Source organism: Elaeis guineensis, chromosome 9, assembly GCF_000442705.2.
Source record: "Elaeis guineensis isolate ETL-2024a chromosome 9, EG11, whole genome shotgun sequence".
Taxonomy (NCBI): domain Eukaryota; kingdom Viridiplantae; phylum Streptophyta; class Magnoliopsida; order Arecales; family Arecaceae; genus Elaeis; species Elaeis guineensis.
In genome coordinates, this window is record NC_026001.2 from 24745182 (window position 1) to 24764341 (window position 19160).

Genomic DNA, 19160 nt, shown 5'->3' on the forward strand with positions numbered 1-19160 from the left:
TGTTTGCCATCATCCCGAACTTCATTCTGTAGCTCACAAATTTCATTTGACAACAACTGGCATAATCCATTATCAATCTGAATCTTTTTTTATTAATTATGTATTGCACTCTACATTTACCACTCAGTTACTTTTTTTATGCATCTTTTACCTTTAGATTTGCCTACACAGACCAGCCACTTTGCAGATACCTTCTACCATACGGTCCCCAGTTGCCTCCATTCATCGATTTTTTCCTCTTATTCTTCTACATTTTGCTATTAAATGTCAATTAACAAGGGTTGAAAGAACATAACCACCTCCTAGCTCTTACTCTTTTCTCTCCTGCTAGCTGTTTTTACGAGACTATGATTGGTGATCAAAATTTACCCGGGGACAGCTTGAAATTTCTTATGTCATTTGTTATTCTTCTGGATGCAAGGTCTGCATGCAATGTTGCAAATTAGAGCTCAAGGTTTGTTCTGATGTTCTACAACTGCAATTCAGAATAGCTTTAAGAAAATGAGTTAAAGCTAACAGATAAAAATCCTTCAGGATATATACAATATGTGCTTTTGCATAGGGTAAGAGACACACACTCTCTTGATGATCTATGATTTCTCTTACATTTACCTGTTTATGGCACAGTTGCATAATTTAGGGATAATCAACGTATACAATTCAATAAGAATGAGTGTAAAATATACACCACAGAATTAAGATAATCATGTCAATAATTTTATGGTTCGTCCTTGCAGTGTCAAGTGTTTTCTGTTCCACCTCATTATGTTACATAAAAAGGTTGAAACACTGACCCGCAGTAGTCAGAATCATGCAACATCATGGATCAATTTTATACATTCAGGCATCTTTTCTACGGCATGGGAACATTCACTGATCTCTCTCTTTGATTATTTTTGTTGACTCATCTTTTATTGGTTCTTGTAGCAGTTTGTTCTCCACTATTTTCAAAAAACTCTCAAATAACATGCTTTAATTAACAGAATCATGTCTTCTCGATTGTGGTTGTGTATTGTTAGTCTCATCTGGTTATTTATTGACTGTACTATGCCACCAGATTTTGTCATGGTGTGTTTTATGCTCTTGTTCTTGTTCTTTCATCAATGTGATGGTTACCAAAAGAAAAAAAGAATGCAAGAGCAGGATTGATAAGTCCTTTGACTTAAAATAAAGATTTCCCTTGTTAAATCAAACTTATATGGAGTTGGATCAACTTGCCAATTCGGAAGAACTACCAAAAACTTGTAGAAATGTTATATCTTATATCTAGGCATTATGTCAATTGCTGCCTCTACATGAAAGTTTGATGACTCTTAGAGTTTGTCTGGCTACATAAACTATATTGTAGAAATAAATCTTTACAAAAAACATTGATGGTAAGGCAAGTGCTATTAACTTGCTTTGATGCCATAATCTTCTCCCCCCCCCCTTTTTTTTTTTTATCCATGTGGTCCTGTTTGTAGGTCTACTTGTTGCTTCTTCAAGGCCTTCTGAAAGTTTTCTTTCCAGAAAAATGTGGTGATGATTCGGATGCAGATAAAAACATGAGAGCAATAAAGAAGAAGAATGCTATAAAAGTTCTACTTGAACTTTATTTTGTTGGAGTTGTTGAGGATGCTAGCATTTCTTTAAATATTATTAAGAATCTTACTAGCTTGGAACATTTAAAGGATCAGGATGCAACTTAGTCAAATTTGTCCCTTTTTACCAGTTTTGCTTGACAAGGCAGATATTTCTTAGGGCACCATCAACTTGGACAAGAAGTTCATGATAAGGTACTACCATGCATTTGCTAAATTTATATGCTATTGCTTTTAAAAATTGAGTTAATACAAATAATGGTCAGATCTTGTTTTTCCTAGTTGATGAGCCTACTAATGGGAATTTTGACATTGGTTGCATATGTGTATATATTGTTCTATTTTCATTGTAAGACGATGGAAGCCAATTATTTATGTTATATCCTAGCATATATGCCTTCTAATAATCTGGATAGTAGTGTTGTTGTGGAAATTAAGAAAACCAATGAAAAGCTAATTTTTCTAGGTAAATAAAGTTTTGACATAATTTTTCTTGCAAGTTGCAGCCAAAAAAATCTTGAAAGGAAAAGAGATGCTGTAAACTTTTTGGAACTTGTGATATATATTTTCTTTAAATCAAGAACCTAACAAGCTTGATAGTATTAAAAGTACGGTACAAGGCATGCCATCTCAGTACTAAGCCTCGTACTAGTGCCATCTTGTCACCGCATCGATACAATCAATATGGAGTCCTATTTGGCATATCAAGTGTCGATACACCCCCTATACCATGTATCAGTACCGACTCAGTATGCTCCATCCCATCCAATTGGGTACGGTATGGCATGCCTTGGTAAGGTATGCACTTGGTTGATCTCTTTCTTTTCAATATATTCAGTGTTTTTAACTATTTAACTTCCCACTTGTGGAATTACTATGTAAAATACATTTGTTATTGTTTTCTGGTCCATACATTTTTATCTCTTTAAGGGAATGGTATACAAATTTTGGACAAGGGCTGAGTTTGTTCCCCTGAACAAAATTATTAAGATCTTTCCTAGTCTTTTTTTTTTGGCTCCCACAGGGGGTTCAGATGGATGTGCCTATTTGGTCTCAAAATATGGTGGATGATTCCTTGAAAGGGGAAGACAACCTCCGAAATTCTTTATGAAACTCAGCTATTGCTATTGGAAGGAAAATAAGATGCTGTAGTGGAGGATGAAGTGGCAGAGTCGACCGCTTCTACTTATAATTTCTATATACGGATACTGCCTATTTTGGAAGATAACTTTCGTGCTAGTCTTCAAGGCCACTGCACCAATAAGCTCCAATTTTGTATAGAGAGTTATTAGCAGAGTTTTCAAAACCATCCCGAACCACTCGGTTCGAGGCGTTCTGAACCGAACTGACGGCCAAATGGCCCGATTCGGCCATGAAAACTGGCACAAAAAAAAAAATTTAATGAACCACCCAGTTCGGATCCGAACCGGGCAATATGGGGACCAAATCGAGCGGTTCGGCCTTGTTTCAGACTGAACCAACCGGTTTGGCTATTTTAAGAGGGGAAAGGCTTGAGAGGAAGTCGAAAGGCTTTCTTTCTATTATTTTGATGTAGCAGAGGCATCTTTCATCCCTTTTTCATTTCAAGAATGACTGAAAAATGCATGATCAAGCTTGATTAGAGGTACGTATTCAATCCTAGCTCTCATTCTTCACCTTTCCTCCTTTTTTTTTAAATTCATGAAAAATGGATAAACAAGGAAAAACTATGTCAAAATTTTATTTTTTTGTTTGATTTTAATATATGTTGTAGATCTATGGAAGATCTACAAAATGATACTAAATCATTAATTTTCGTTAAGTATATAATTTTTAGAATTAAAAATATATTTTTGAAATAAAAAATTATTTAAAAAATAAAATTTGAAAAAAAATCGTAAAATCAGATTATAAATAAGGATCTTATAAGCTACCTTCGACATAAATTTGATGTCAATCGATTAACATTTTGATGTATCTTGTGCAAAGTATTCCAGGCCTAAATTTTGAAAAAAAAAAAACATTTTATCGCTCTCCACGAACTAAGAAATTTATATGTAGCATAAATGGTGGGATCCTACATGAGTCTAGGATCAATTTTTTTCATGATTTTTATTTTTTAATATAATTATTTTTTAAAAATAATAAAAAATAATTGAATAATTCAAAAAGTACCTCAGACTTTATAGTTCAAATATCGCTAGTTAAAAAGTGATCAAAGAATTACAAGATCATAGATATACTTAATGAAATTGAAAGAAAAAAAGGGCTACCAACTTATCAAGGCTATCAATCCAAACATCTGGCCTCTCCTTTGAATTATTTGTTACTTCGTAAAAAAGTGACATTTTTTTTGGATTCTCATTCTTCCCAAAAACATAACTTGGGATCAAAGAATTGTTTTATTAATCAAAATTTCTTAAAAAATAAAAAAATTATTAAATACTCCTTAAAAAAAATTGGCATGTGGTTTGACCGGCATGCTTGCCGTACCGTATGTTGGTACGGTATCGAATCGGATACCATACCATATTGATCGGCGATCGGAACAGTGTCTGGTACTGGTTCAGAAAACCTTGGTTGTTAGTCTAGTTGGTTAGACAGTTATGAAACAAAGCTTGTTAATCATCTTATAATGTGCCAAATCATTCTTCTAAGCATGAAATAGTTGATCACTGCTAGTAACCCTGATGTTCAAACTGCAGAAGCTTTTGAGGCTGTTTTCATTAATTTTGGCGATAATCTATTTGAGCTTTCAAGTCTTTTGGGGCTGTTCGTGAATATTGCATAGTTTAAATTGTTATCCAGATTATGCTAGCTTTAATTTGATCTGCTAACACTGTGTTTTTATATATAGATGTATGTTTTTGGCAAAGCAGAAAGGAACCTTCAGCTATGTTGGGAATATGAAGATCACGGTTAGTTTAGTTGCATGATTAATTCATAGAGGTTGGAAGTCTGCATACCATTGCTTAAGTTTGTGCAGTGAGGTTGTTGCATAGGTTTATTTAGAATAGAAAATTTTGGTGCATCAAAAACCTCCGATCTTGGATTGGTTGGGGTGGTGCACTTGGGATGCATTTTATCACAAAGTCAACCAAAAAAAAAAAAAAAAAACAAACATGGATGGGATTCAGAGGTTTGTAGGCATATTTAAATCTATTACTTAATGTGAATATGACCATACCTTTCACTTTTGAATTGCCCAGCTACTTACTGCACTTGCCCTTGCATTTTTATTTAGTTGAATATCCAGTTTTTTTTTTCCTTAACAAAAATGCTTGATATCTTCTTATCATTTAAAAAAAGTTTTAATATGTGATTTGATGCTAATGATATATTCTGAAATTGTTGAAAATTTATTTATTGCATTAAGTTTAAAATTTAAATATGCTTAAATTTTATTTTGGCAAAGAAAGCGCTATGAATGTGGGCATACATACATGTGTGTGTGGGCGTGGGTGTGTGTGCAAATTTGCCAATGATGCTGTGGCAGCTATTTGTGATGCCAAGCATAGAAATTCAAACATACAAGCAGCTGTGTAGGTATCAATTTGTGCAAGCTTTTAGTTCAAATTTGAACTAAGCTTGATTTAAGTTCCAACCAATTTCATTTTGGTATAGGAGTATCAACATGATCAGTTAGGACAGTGTTGGGCTGGAACTGAAATTAAGCTAGAATTAAACTTAAATTGATGATCAACAAACAAAGTTTGAAATTAATTTCTAATCAAGCTTGATCAAATCTAAGCTTGACCAAGCTGAGCTCAAATACAACCTTGTCTATTCTATCCCCACTTCCGTTTGTGCAATTGCGAAAGTCAAGTATCCCTTGTAGTTGACTAGCTCACATGCATGGCACATGTTAAGAGATTAAAATATGTAATCCCAAGATAAACTTTGCATATAATGGAAATGTGGTTTACACTTTGTGTATAATCTATCCTCTTAATCATGTGTACTAAGATTAGCCATTTGCGTGTCGACATAGTTAGAGCATATGCACATACATAGACCCACTCACAGAAACAAATATATGTGTGTGTGTGCACTCTTTTATTTTTTTATTCTCTCTTTTAATTGGAGAAGAGGGATGGAGAAGGTCATCCCACGTTAAATGGTTAAAATTCTGAGTTGTCATTAGTATGCTCAACTTCATATATAACTCTTCATGGTTAAGATAATTAGGGATTTAAGTTTGATCAAGGTTTTGTCCTCAAGCATGACTTAAAAGTTAAGTTGGAGCCTCAAGTATAATGTTTAGCATACCTTCTTTATTATTTGTTTGATTCTAATTAAACAAAAGTTAATTTTGCAGTCTGAAGTATAAAAATCAAGCCTAGATTCTTTACTATTTGTTGGAGTCCAACCAAGTTTTTGAACCAAGCTGCAAGTCCATCTAAAAAACAACCTTAAATCAAGCCAAAGTCAATCAAGTCTGTATTAAGTTTGGTTTAAGCCTAGTTCAAGCTTGAGTTAAAGTTTGGAGAGAGGATAAAAGGGAATTAAAGATGAGAACCAAAGTTAGAGAGATGGAGGGGTGATCAATGGATTTAGCTTTCTCATTCTATAAAATAATGGGTATATGTTCCAACACTTGTTTGCTTGGATACTTATTTGTTTTAACCATAGGTATGTAGAGGTAGATATAGACTGAGTACAGCTAGGCTATTTAGAGTTCATTAGAGCCAGATCGAAGTTAGAAAGATGTAGGTTGAAGTCATGGTAATAGATTTTTGGCTAGGGCTTTAGGTTATGAGAGGGAGAGACAGAATATTCATAAGCTATGTGCTTTTAAGCCTTAAAATTTTTAAGATAGCTAAAAAGGATAAAAAGAAAAATAAAGAATATTCTCGATGCGTGTTTTACTATAAAAAAGGTGGTATAAAGGCCGAAATCATACATTTTAATATTTTCGAGGGTATCCAAGCATCAAAAGATAATAAACCACATGGCTCTCACATAGAATACAGGCTATGTAGGGTTTGTATTTGATTTCGTATAAATCCATTAATCATTTTTATGGTTGATGATATGGCCTAGTTGGTTTAGTGGATCACTTTTGAGAGTTACAAAACTCGATGCAAATTTGGTTGTTAAAGATTTTATCAAGGATGCTATTTTAGGTAACTATCTAATTCGGGGTACGCCAAATCGTTCTGATGGCCTACCTGCACAATTCCAGCATAAAAAAGGTAAACCAATGAGGAGAGAGAAGAAAAGAGAGGAAAAGAGAGAGAGTGGGGAGGGAAGGAAAGGCAAGATCGGGGAGGCCACCAAAGACCTACCGAAGCCAGTGGAGGGCCGTCGAGGCCTCCGAAGCTTCACCTTCCTCCATAGAGAAAAATAGAGAGAGACAAAGATATAGAGGGGGAGTGGGCAAGGAGGCCGATGATGACCGCTAGAGGACCATAGAGGCCCCCGAAGGGTGGGATCTTCCTCCTCGCCCTCTGTTGGATTTAAACAGGGGAAACTGCCCCTATTTCAATCACGATCCATTTTATTTTTTTTACGATCCATAGTGAAGTTGGCAACTCTATTGCTAGCTTTACTCTCTCTATCTCTCTCCAGTTCTCCCTCTTCCCTACTTACTTTGCTACGTCAGTTTGGGTTTGATATGGAATAGTATGGAGGTGTACTGAACTATACCATCAGCCAACCGGCATAAGGTCCGATTCCAACACAATGAACTTTGGCAAGAAAAATTCGAATTGGTTGAAAACTTATGGCTTAGAGTAGGTCTTAGGAGAACATGTGGCTAAAATTTGGATCTATTTGTTCATTTAATACGATTCATATCTAATCAAAAAGCTAACCAATAAGATAGGATCAAGCTCAAAAGGTGATTTTCATGAACACTCAAAAATCAAGTTAAAATGGATAAAATTGATTTTCTAGAAGGGTTATTTATGTCTAATAGGTGTCTCTTGCACATTTTATGTGTGGGTTGACTAAAGGTGATCAAGAGTTGACTTGAAATTTTGAAGCACTTCTAAGTATTTTGGGATAATGGCTATAGGAGTATATGTTAAGTTCTTGATTTAAGATTTGAATCATCAAATGAGCTTCCAAAGAGGGTGCCTTTAGGTATCTATGAATATATTTACCATCACCGCTTTATGTTTGCATCAATTAATAATGCTCATGTGATATTTAAAACTAATCAAAAACATAAAATCTAAAAATCTAAAATTGTTTAGTAATAAAACTTTCAAAATTCAGATATAAGGATTTCTTAGTTTCAAATAAAAATATTAATTCTAAATCTAAAAAGTGCTAGAAATGAATCTCCCATTTATACCCAATCAAATTTAAATTTACACCACCTCACTGCAACAAGAAGAGTTATCAACGACATTTTGAAGTGTCACTTTAAGAAAAAATAAATACCTCAAATACCTTTTCCATCATTTTGTAACATTTTCGTAAATATCAAGTAGAAATTCGCAAAAATAAACCATATAACCAAAGATTCTAACTAGTAATACCTGGTTTGAATGGTAAGACCTTAATTACCAAGTATAACATGTATTATTGTCGTGGTCTTCGGAGAACATGTAGTTAAAATTTAGATCAATTTGGAATTCATTTGACAAGATTCACATCTAATAAAATTGCTAATAAATTAGATAGTATCAAGCTCAAATAAGTGAATTTTGCATGAACATACAAAAATCAAGCTAAAATGGATAAAATTGATTCTAGAGGGGTTATCATTGGTCTCTCTTACATATTTTATATGAGGGTTGAGTAAGTTTGACGGATAGTTGATTTAGAATTTTGAGATACTTTTGAGTAAGGTTTGCAAACTCCGTATCGAAACTCGTGCCGATCAGTCAACGGTATGGGTCCACATCAGACCAAACTGGCATGAATCGACACAAGCGAAGAAAACAAATCGGGAGGAGGAAAAGAGAGAAAGAGAGAGAGAGAGAGAGAGAAAGGGAATGAAAGAAAAGGAGGGAGGGGAAGATGTTGGAGAGGCCATCGGATGGCCGCTGGACGATATACTCCATGCTTGTGGCGCCGCGAATATGAAATAGTGGTGATGCTTCTGTTTCACGATTTTTTTATAAAAAACCTAGAAAATAATGAAACAGTAAATACATTGCCGGCTTCATTATTTTTAACTTTTAAAAAAAAAAATTCAAAAAGTGAAGTCAGCAAACCTATTGCCAGCTTCACTGTTCATCGACATTTTAAAAAAATACGGTGAAGGAATAGGGACGGTCGCTAGCCGATTCGGGCCGATACAAATTCACTACTTTTGAGCATTTTGGGTAGTGGCTATGGATGAATAAGTTAAATCATCATAGGAGCTTTTAGAAAAAGTGCCTCTAGGTGTCTATAAATATATTTACCATCATTGCTCTTGTATTTGCATGATTCAATGTTGCTCATATAATATTTTGAACTAATCAAAAAATAAAATTTAAAAATATATAATTATTTAATAACAAGACTTTCAAAATTCAGATATAAGTATTACTTAGTTTCATGTAGAAATACTAATTGTAAATCTAAAAAATGCTAGAAATAAATCTCCCATTTATATCTAGTCGAATTTAAATCTGCACAACCTCACTATAATAAAAGAAGTTATCAATGGCTATAAGAAAAAAATAAATACCTCAAATATGTTTTCAACATTTTTGTGTATTTTCTTAAATATCCAATAAAAAAATTCTCAACAATATATCATATAACCTAGGATTCAAGCTAGTGATACTTGGTTGAAATGGCAAGCCCTTAACCGTCAAGTTGCAATACATATTGTTATCATGCAAAAAGAGTTTATTTAACTTATCCATATATATTTAGGTCATTAAATAATTATTTAATGTACATTTGGTGACTTCATATTTTAATCATTATTTTTATAAATCCTTTTATCTTTCATAAAAAAAGGAAAATGAACTAACTTTATTTTTTCTTCATTTTATTTTCAAATTTTTATTATTAAAAAATTTAAAATTTTAACTTTTGTGTGGTCCTGTATTCTTATGTAAATTTTCTTACAAGCTCCAATACTATATAATTCATGATTATTTTTATTTATGCTATAATAAAAATGTAATAATTATATTTGATAAAAATATTAATATTTTTATATTATATTTTTGCTCTTAAATAATTTTTAACTATTAAAATTTTCATACAAGTTTAGTTGAACCAATGACCTATATAAAGTAATGTTAAGAAGGTATGCTAACTTGTTGTAAATATCTTGGTTGCAAGAGTTCTAATCACGAGAGATTCAATTACCACCCCAATATGTACGATAGCATATTTGATGGCTTTGGGGTAATCAAATCCAAGCTCTATATAAAAACTAGTGATTTAAGATTTAATGGCAATCTTCCAAAATCTCACAAATTATGATATTATTTATTGGCATATTAATTGAAACCATAATAATAATTCTAGTTTCCAACACTTTAAGTTATATACTACAGAAAATTTATAGCAATACTTATAATAAAGTAATACTAATAAATAAAATTTACTAAAATATAATAGCATTTTTACTATAATATAGCAAAAATAAATAAATTTTTAACCACATAAAATAAGAAATACCATAAGCAATTTGCCACCAAAAGCTATTTTTGTTGTTTTGAATGTTTAATGAGTTGAATGCAACTTAAATAAATAATCAGATAGCGTATAAGTTGATTAGTAAACACCCCAAAATAGTATGCTACATGGAGATATTTGAATGTCTGTAATGATATGTTGTTCAATATTTATAATTATAATTCCAGCTTTCAGCTATTAAATATTAATTTCAAAAAATCCTTCCTTTCCAAATCAAGGTATAATTTTTAACTTTCATGTTTCCATGCCAAGAGACATATTGTCTATATTGGAGGAGAGACCTTTTAGGGATTTTCTCTATCTTAGACTCCTCTTTGTATTAAGCCTTCCTTGGATCTCAAATAGAGCTTGCTCCTTGTATTTGGGAGATCTAAATTTAATAGAACTGTGAGTGAGGAGGTGGGGGAGTTAAAGAGAATCTAAGCTTAAGCTAAGAAATCAATGGCTAAAAAAGAGATCAAGAGAAAAAGAAGGGATCTAATTCTTCTCCAAGGGGTTATTTATAGCTGCAAAAGGGGGGAATCAATGGTGAAGTTTGAGTGTTTTCTGAATTGGAGAAAGGTGAAAAAAATGCCAGGTGGCTTCCAATTACAAGCTTAAGAAGAGAGCCATGGATCAAGGCTTGATTAATGGATAGGACATTCTCCTATGTCTAATGGCTTGGAATGCTTTTCCCTTTTTAACTTAGGAGAGAATATTAGAGCTCAAAATATCAGATCTATTTGATATTATCACCTTTTTTTCTCTTTTTTTTTTTTTGTTTGATAATTTCTAATTTGTTTTTATGGCATTTTTGGATGATTTTTTTCAATGAGGGTAGAGATATTTGAAAAATACCTAGGCTATGATGGGTATCCCAAATATGAGCTCAATCTAAGCTTGTTTGGCTAGGTTTGAAAAATCACCAATTTTAGGCCTAACTTATATATGTCTTATTTCTATTGAAACTGACTATTAAAAATATTTAAATAATATTTTTTTCTTTGGTATATTTTCCCCCTTATGAGTAGATCATTTAAAACATCAAGAATCTTAAAACGCAGACATATATTAGGGCAAAGAACATTTTGGAACCTGCACAAGCTGCTCAGTAGAAGTCAAAAGAGTTTTCCCACATAAAGAGCAAGACTCAGGCATTTCTTGGCATACCAATCTGACTGGAACTTGAAATATATATATATGATCCAAATTGAATGGACATCGATTTTGCTGAATTATCTAACACATATGCTTTATCATTTCTAGTCTGTCTCTTCATGATTTTGGAAGCAGATGTTTGAACAAGAGAGACAGCAGATAAAATAACATGTCATCAAATGCCATCATATTGATAAAAATAGGTGCATTAAGAATTTGGGTTCTATATGACAAGTGATTGTGGTACAGGAGTGGAAGCTGAAGTGTATCTATTTACATGGCTTCCTTCTAAACTTTAGGTTGGTTGCTGTCTTAAAAAATTGTCTTGCTTCTCTCACCATGCAATTGCGGTCATAAGATACTTTGTGGACAAGCTGTCATAGCCCAGTTCTCCAAATTAGTGCCACAAACTATTCCGCAGGTGTTGATCAACATTTTAGTAGCTTCTTGGATGTCTGTCAGGGAACTGGCTTTCACAGTTATGGGAGATTTTTAGGTTTCCATCTGAAAGCTATCCATAAGATATTAGGGAAAACCTATTCTGAAGTGCCATTGTAATGTGATGAAAATGATATCCCGAGGAGCAAGAAAGAAGCTGCAGATTTCTTAGCCAGATTAGGCACTTCCTACAAGCATGTTTGGACCTGTCACAAGTTGGGAGTTAGCTAGTCTGATGATGCTCGATCTATTGTTGCTAATTGGAAGGAAGTGCAACTTATTAGATAAATCAAAGCTACCAAGACTGAGAATCATTTCTGATTTTGTATTGACTTTTGAATTAGATTAAACCCCAGTCACACCTGTGTGGAAGTGCATAGCAGCCATGCATAAGCAATAACTGTTGGTGTTTGTTACAGAATTCAGTGGATTTTCTTGTAAATTTGATGGCTGAAGATGGTCCGTGTACAAAGTTGTGCAGAATAAATCAACAAGAATAGTTTCTGCGACTTGAGAGGGAGTCTTCTGTTTGAATGTTGCATGACAGCTCACTACAGTATCTGACACCTAATGAGATGGATAAGATTCTTGAATCGCTATCAGTTGACGATATAATTTATGATCTTTATTTCTGTCTTGAAATATATTTATGATCTTTATTAGTGTGATGCACACAGTTGATTAAATATGAACCCTGTACATGGAGTTTGTAATTGCTTTCTCTACAAGATACAAGCATCTTTGCACCGAGGGAAATGAAAAAATTATTACTTCACAACAAAGATCAAGCTTTGCATTGATATGGTTTCTTACAATGCTTTTAGATTGTTTATTTGTACGTTGATTCAGTAAATCACAGCTTCAGTTATTGTTAACGAACTCTTTAGACAGCTAGCAACATCCTAATGTTGCATGTGAATCTGATTTGAGCGTTGTTTAAAATCCATGCATCTGTTGATTGGGTTACAACAGATAGCCTATGAAACAAAAGGTGGAATACGTTACAAGGTGTATCCCATGCACTTAGACAGGCTGACACCGACCATCTCTATGAGACCAGAACAGCTTCTAGCTCTGCTACAAAATAATGAAGAGATTAATTTAGTGGGTGATCAGACTCCACTTGAGCATAACACAAACCACTAGTTCATGTTCCATTCAAGGGTAACACCAGAAACAACTGAAAGTACACAGAAGAAAATGAAAGAAAAAGTGGAGCTTTTGTATGTAGCTGCTGCAACCATGCACGCCAGATAGATGAGATGCCTGTTGACACAAGCAACTAATATAATTTCAAAACCAAAATAAAAGATCATCTCACTTTAATTTTTTTTTTTTTTTAAAAAAAAGCAAAAGTCAAGTGACATTTAAAGGAGGCAACGTTGTACGTGAAATCCATATGCTGACAAAGAGCACTTTTTGCAACCAGTCCAACCCATATGAATTTTCCTGAGTTCCTGGTTTAAGATAACAAAATGATTTTCAAATGCCCAGATACACCGAGGTCCCAAAGGTCACAAAAGTAGGTCAATGTTGCATTGCTTTGACATCATGCCACTAATTTTATACACTAATTGCGGGAATTGCAAAAATATTTAATAAGGAAAAGTCAACTTTTCACTTGAGCATCCATTAGCATAAGATGAGAACCTAACCTGCACACAAAAACACAGATCGTTAGAAGCAAGGCAAAAGAATAAAGCTGCAGATTGCAATGATAACAAAGTCTATACAGTTACATTGTTACCTGCAGATGGGGTTAGAGTAGGGTACAGAATGCCCCCCTGATCAATTCTATTTAAGGCATTCCATTCCACTAAACCCTGCATGAATCAAGCTCCCTGAGAATGCAAGCTAAGATCCCTCTATATTAGAAAAGATTGCATAAAACCAATAGAAAGATCTGGCCTTTACCAAAATAAAAAGTTCTGGCAATGTAACTAGAGCTTTAATATGAGGCCTATTGGACAATGGTCGCTGCCAATGACATCTGGAAGAACATAGGAGTCATATACTTTATCCGCTATGGATTCTGAGACAAGAAAATAATCAAGTCGCCACCCTGACACACAAACAATGAGATTAAAAATAAAAGAGATGAAATAAAAAATGCATATCTTAAGGAAAATCAGCTAAAAATCAATACTATGTTTCATATCACAACATACCAACTCTACGAAGCCAAAACAAGCAGTACTTTGGTATTTCCTTTAGGTATATGTACAATCAGGTAGAAACAAATAGTTCCAGATCATATTCACATTCTTGCCCAACATATAAATATACTATACATTAAAGTTGAAGCCATGGGAAGCCACGTGTTGAGCTGCGGCAGTTTTCTTTTTTTTTTATTCCCTTCAAATTCTTCCCGAGCTGCTGCAGCACCTTTTTTTTTTTCTTCGAATCCTTCCCGAGCCTTTGTGGATGCCCTACTCCTCCCCACCTCCTCACCACCTCCCCGCTGGTTGGTAATCCTCCCCTCAAAAAAAAAAAAAATGATCGAGTTTTTTTTCTGGGTTGTGTCTACTGCAGCAAAAGGACGCGCCTCCCATTCTTCCATAGCTTCCCCATCCCCCTCCCGATCAAAATCCCCTAAATCATACAAAATATCATGCTTCTACCAAGATTAAGCTCTCAAAACCTCAAGGGACCACTCACACCACCACAACTCACACAAAATTCCTTATGCCTGAGAAGAAAATCCAACTGGAACCTATGAAACCCCTCCGACTGCCCCAGGTGCTCTCCTTCCCCACAGATCTCAGAAAAAGAGAATGAAATGAAAAGAAAAAAAAAATGATTAGTCTATGTGGGAAAGGGTCTTACCTTCCAATGTTTTCCATCTTTACCATATGTTGTGATGTAGAAGAAAGGCATCATTAGTCCCACATTGGTTGGAGTCAAGGGGGAATCTAACTTATATAGGAAGAGACCATCCTTCTCACGTGAAGCGCCTTTTAAGGGACAAAACCGTGAGACCCAAAACGGCCAATACAGCCCCCGGACTATGGGCCGTAGGCCAAAGTGGACAATACTTCACGTGCCGAGCCACAAGCCCTTGACTGCAACACCATTTTCCATATTTTCCTTCGATTTTCCTTAGTTTTTTTTTCCATCCTCATGAGTCTCAAGCAGGTGGGAAACTTGGAGTGGCCGAAAAGGGAAACTTAGACGAGGGCTGGGGTTTTGTGTTGGGTATCTCTTTTCCTTTTTTCGTTCTCAGGAGTCTGAATCGGGTAGGAGGTTTGGATCCACCGATATTATCCAAAGATTTAGAGGTCGAATCCTCTCAACCTCTTAACAATGACGTTTTGATTCGTGAAAATATTTTTTAATTTTAAATTAATTTTAAATTTTATAAAATATTACTTAATAGATCTTAATAAAATTTGAAATAGATCGAATATTCAAAAAAGATCATCTGATTGCCCTCACAGAGTCCATTATACCATCAGATGCAAGATTGGCCCATTGCATTTTTAGGTCTATATGTTGTATTTTAACATAATTTTTTTAGATAAATTTTAAGAATTTATGTACAAATGTATAAAATATTTTGCTTTATTATATATGAACGAAAAAATATTAGAAAATTAAAAAAAATAAAATGGATTGTATTAATTAGATGACCCTAATTCATTAAAAAAGATTTTTTTTGATTTCTAAGATTAAATTTAGAATTCTATATTGAAACATATAGAAATACTTAAATTTATTATATATGGTCCGAAAAATATCAAAAAATTGACATAAACAAAGTTGGTCATTTTGGTTTTATGAAATTAAAATATGCATATATTTAGTTTAAAAAATTGATAATTAGAAAAATAAATTTAAAATTATGGATTATATTTTTTGATTAATTTTAAGATTTAATAATAAATAATCTGTTTATGGGCTTAATCTGTTCAAGATATATTGGGACGGATCAGTTTACTGTTATCCTACAGAATGGGCTCAACAAATTAGTAACCAAGTTTGGATTAAAATATGGAGTTTGTTTACTTTTTCGAATCCAATTTGGGTATATTGTTGGTTTAACTAGGAGCCGGTTCAAGGTTGGACTGACATGGCAAAAATTAAAGTAGAATGATTTTGCATTTCATGTTCATATGAAAAAAGGTTACTATAAATATTTTATTTTCTTTTTATCCTTATTGAATACTTTTTATGGCGCTGATACATTTATGTTGTTTGTATATTTGTATTCTGTAATAAAAACTTGCATATATTTTGTACTTGGACTTCTGTTCTACTTTGATTCGAAACAAATGTCGTTGGATTTTATTTGTGACATGGATTCAAAATGATAGAATAAGAATAAAAAGATCATGCTGAAGGCAATTTAGTTTCAAATATTATCACTTATTTCTTCAATATTTTTTATTAGGGAATCTTTTCAATTCAAAATATTTTATAATCCCTTTGATGTTCATATTTTCAGTTCAAATGAAGAGGTCATCAAAGATGAAAATTAGTATGGATATAGATTCATTAGTTAATAAAAAAATTATATATTATACTATACGAGAAATCTATATATGATAAAATATTTTATTTTTTTTATTTCACTTGATGCCCGCCGCAAAGTGCGGGTTACATACTAGTGTAAATTTATAGCAGGTAGCTAAACATTAAGAACAATAAACAAAACTGATAGAATAAAAGGAGGGGAAAAGGAAACCAAAGAAAACTATAACTAGGAAACCATGATTAAAAGTTTTCCATTTGTTATGTAGTAAACATTTTATAAAAGAGCCCCAAGAACAAACTAAAAGCATAAACTTCTATAGATGGCAGTATACCACACTTTTGCAATAGTACCTCTGTTCATCTTCTTTTGGATATACAATGGTGGCCTTAATAAATGAAACTAAGCAACCACACTTTCAATTTCTAAGAATTTATACTTTTCAAGCCAGAGCAGCCAAGTGTGCATCTCATGCCAACCCCTGACTGGTACAACGATAATATATCATATTTTAATCCTTGCTCAAATTTCTCTTTTAAGTCAGTATTAATCATATCTCTATAGAGGTCAACAATACAGGAAAACCAAAATCCGTTATGATTTCAGAAGAAAAATAGATAGCTAATTCATAATTGCTTGTAAAGGAAAAAAAAATAGAGTTCAGCACAGTCAAGAATCAACTATGATAATCAGCTTTCTCCAATGCACAAAAGGGATTGTTGATGAAGATAAGCCAGAATTGATTATTATAAGGAAAGATTAAGTAGTTTTTGTTTTAGATATTCTATCAACTACTTGTTCTTAATACACTGTCCATTAGCCAGACAAGTAATGACAGATGCATCTTATCAGTTGTCATGCTTTTGGTCATCTATTTGCCACTTATTTCTCCTTAACTATTTGTTTAACAAGATCCAGACCAAAACTTTAACTTGGTAGCAGAATAGCAATCAGGTTTTCACCAAATCATAGTTAATTGAAATAATCAAATCATAACAACCTAATATCCAAAAAAAAAACCTAAAGAAATTCAAAGATTTCTTAGTTTCTAGTTGACAATCTATGATGTTATTTCATTTATCTTGAGTTCAAAACATCTCTATTCTTCAGTCATTTAGGGCAAAATTAAAAAAAATATTTAAGCTTATATTGATTGAAATGCAACCAACAATTGCATTTTTAAACTTAAGAAAGATGTTTTGTCAATTACAAAAAATGCATTATTTCAAACAAATTTCCCTAGAAAGAAAATAATTCTGCAAATTTCCACAAGAAGGAATTTGTGGTATAATTGGAATAAAGTGTAAAGCACAATAAACTTGGATAGTGTCAGATTTTAAGTGCAAAAGTATCAAGCCACAAGTCTATCAGCAATATTTACAATAATGCATTCTTTGTTTAGTGCATCTAAGGCACAAATTGAAAAGTAGCCCATTATTATAGGAAATAAAATACCTTTGTTGGTTTTGCGCCCACCATGCCTATAACCCCAATAGGTATAAGCCACTACACCAGGATGTTGCTTTCTAAAGGTATCCACAAAGCCTCTCAACAAAAAGTTTGACTCAAATGATTGCCTCTCTTCATCTGTAAATCCAGCACTTCTTCGATTTCCCTTGAATAAAATGTTACACATAGATGGTATCAGCAGATATATCGAAAAGAGATCATATTTTCGACAATAAATGCTATATTGAGAAAATTAAAATTTTGAAAAGCAACCTATTCGACTTCTCTAAAGATGATAAAACCATAAACAAGTACAGCATCCACAGTCAGTAAAAAAAATCCATAGATACATCATGTACATTTGCCCTAAAGATAAAGTATTTTTTCTCACACTTCATCTCATGAATAAGTAATATGGATAATAATGATACTATAAATAAAACTATGATAACATGTCACTAGTTTAAAAATCTACTTGGAGGCTAGATTAAATCTTAAGTTGGTTGTAACTTGATTTGTACTCATTGTTTTGGATGACACCTAGGATCTAAGCCCATAGAACGAACATTTTATGAATTGACAATCCAGTGGTGGTTGATCTAAGCCCAATTCATTTATCAAAAATATTTGGCTTCATATGATCCAAATAACCTGACAAATTGATCACATTTTAGTCACATTACCATATTTGCAATAGAATAAGTCCTATTTCGAGTACGAATCTACATCGGGTTTAATGACCAAATTAGGGTTAGAATATCATGTGCTATGAATATGCATGTAATACATTGTAAGAAATAGCCTTTGTGATATTAATAAAATTCTTTTTGGAAGAATTGTTTTAACCAAGTAAAGAATTCTTCAATCCAGTTTTGTTCTATTTACGTGTTGATCTTCAAAGCATAACCTTGTCAATCAAATCATCCCTTCCTTTTCCTGCCCACCATCAACCCTATCAGGCTCCATTAAAATCAGATATTCAACTTGATGGATCCAACCCAGTCAAAACAGAAAGAAATTAGAAGAGGAGAAGGCTACTTGGTTTGGCTCCTCTGTCACCCACAGCAGCAAATATGGAAGCTCCCCCCATACATATACTGTCCCTAGCTGTCCCTCCACCAGGTTAACTTGGCTGACTACCATCTTCTCTTGATCCTCATCCATCACTCTACTGACTAGCCAAAGTTGCATTAAGACCGTCCCTCCAATCACCAAGATCACAATATACATTGATGATTTAGGCTCACAATAAATGCTCAATATAATATCTTTCAGGTTGGATCTCGATTAAAAAGCTTGATTGGTGGCTGCTAATATACAATAAGCATCATGTTCGTTCGAGGCCTTCAACACAGTTGCCAAGATAATTATCATCAGCTATTGGTCATTCTAGTCACTAGTTTGCCAAGAAAAAACTAAGCTTAAAGCATCGCAACTCTTTGCATAGAGCCTAATAAGGCTTCTATGTAGTTTCCTCTACACCTCTCTCAAGTACCTCTTCCGTATGT

General features: G+C 33.4%; 1 protein-coding gene across 5 annotated transcripts in view; it reads right to left on the reverse strand.

Annotated features, from left to right (window-relative positions):
* Positions 1-13114: 13114 nt before the first annotated feature.
* Positions 13115-19160, reverse strand: part of LOC105031940 (DNA-(apurinic or apyrimidinic site) endonuclease, chloroplastic) — a 29195-nt gene continuing 23149 nt past the window's right edge. For all 5 annotated transcript variants that reach the window (XM_073242978.1, XM_073242977.1, XM_073242976.1 and 2 more), the window contains 3 exons: positions 17659-17818; positions 13480-13794; positions 13115-13387 (listed from right to left, as the gene is read on the reverse strand). In XM_073242978.1, the coding sequence (XP_073099079.1) occupies positions 13673-13794; positions 17659-17818 (282 nt within the window). In that variant the 3' untranslated portion in view covers positions 13115-13387; positions 13480-13672. The remainder of the gene's footprint in view (positions 13388-13479; positions 13795-17658; positions 17819-19160) is intronic.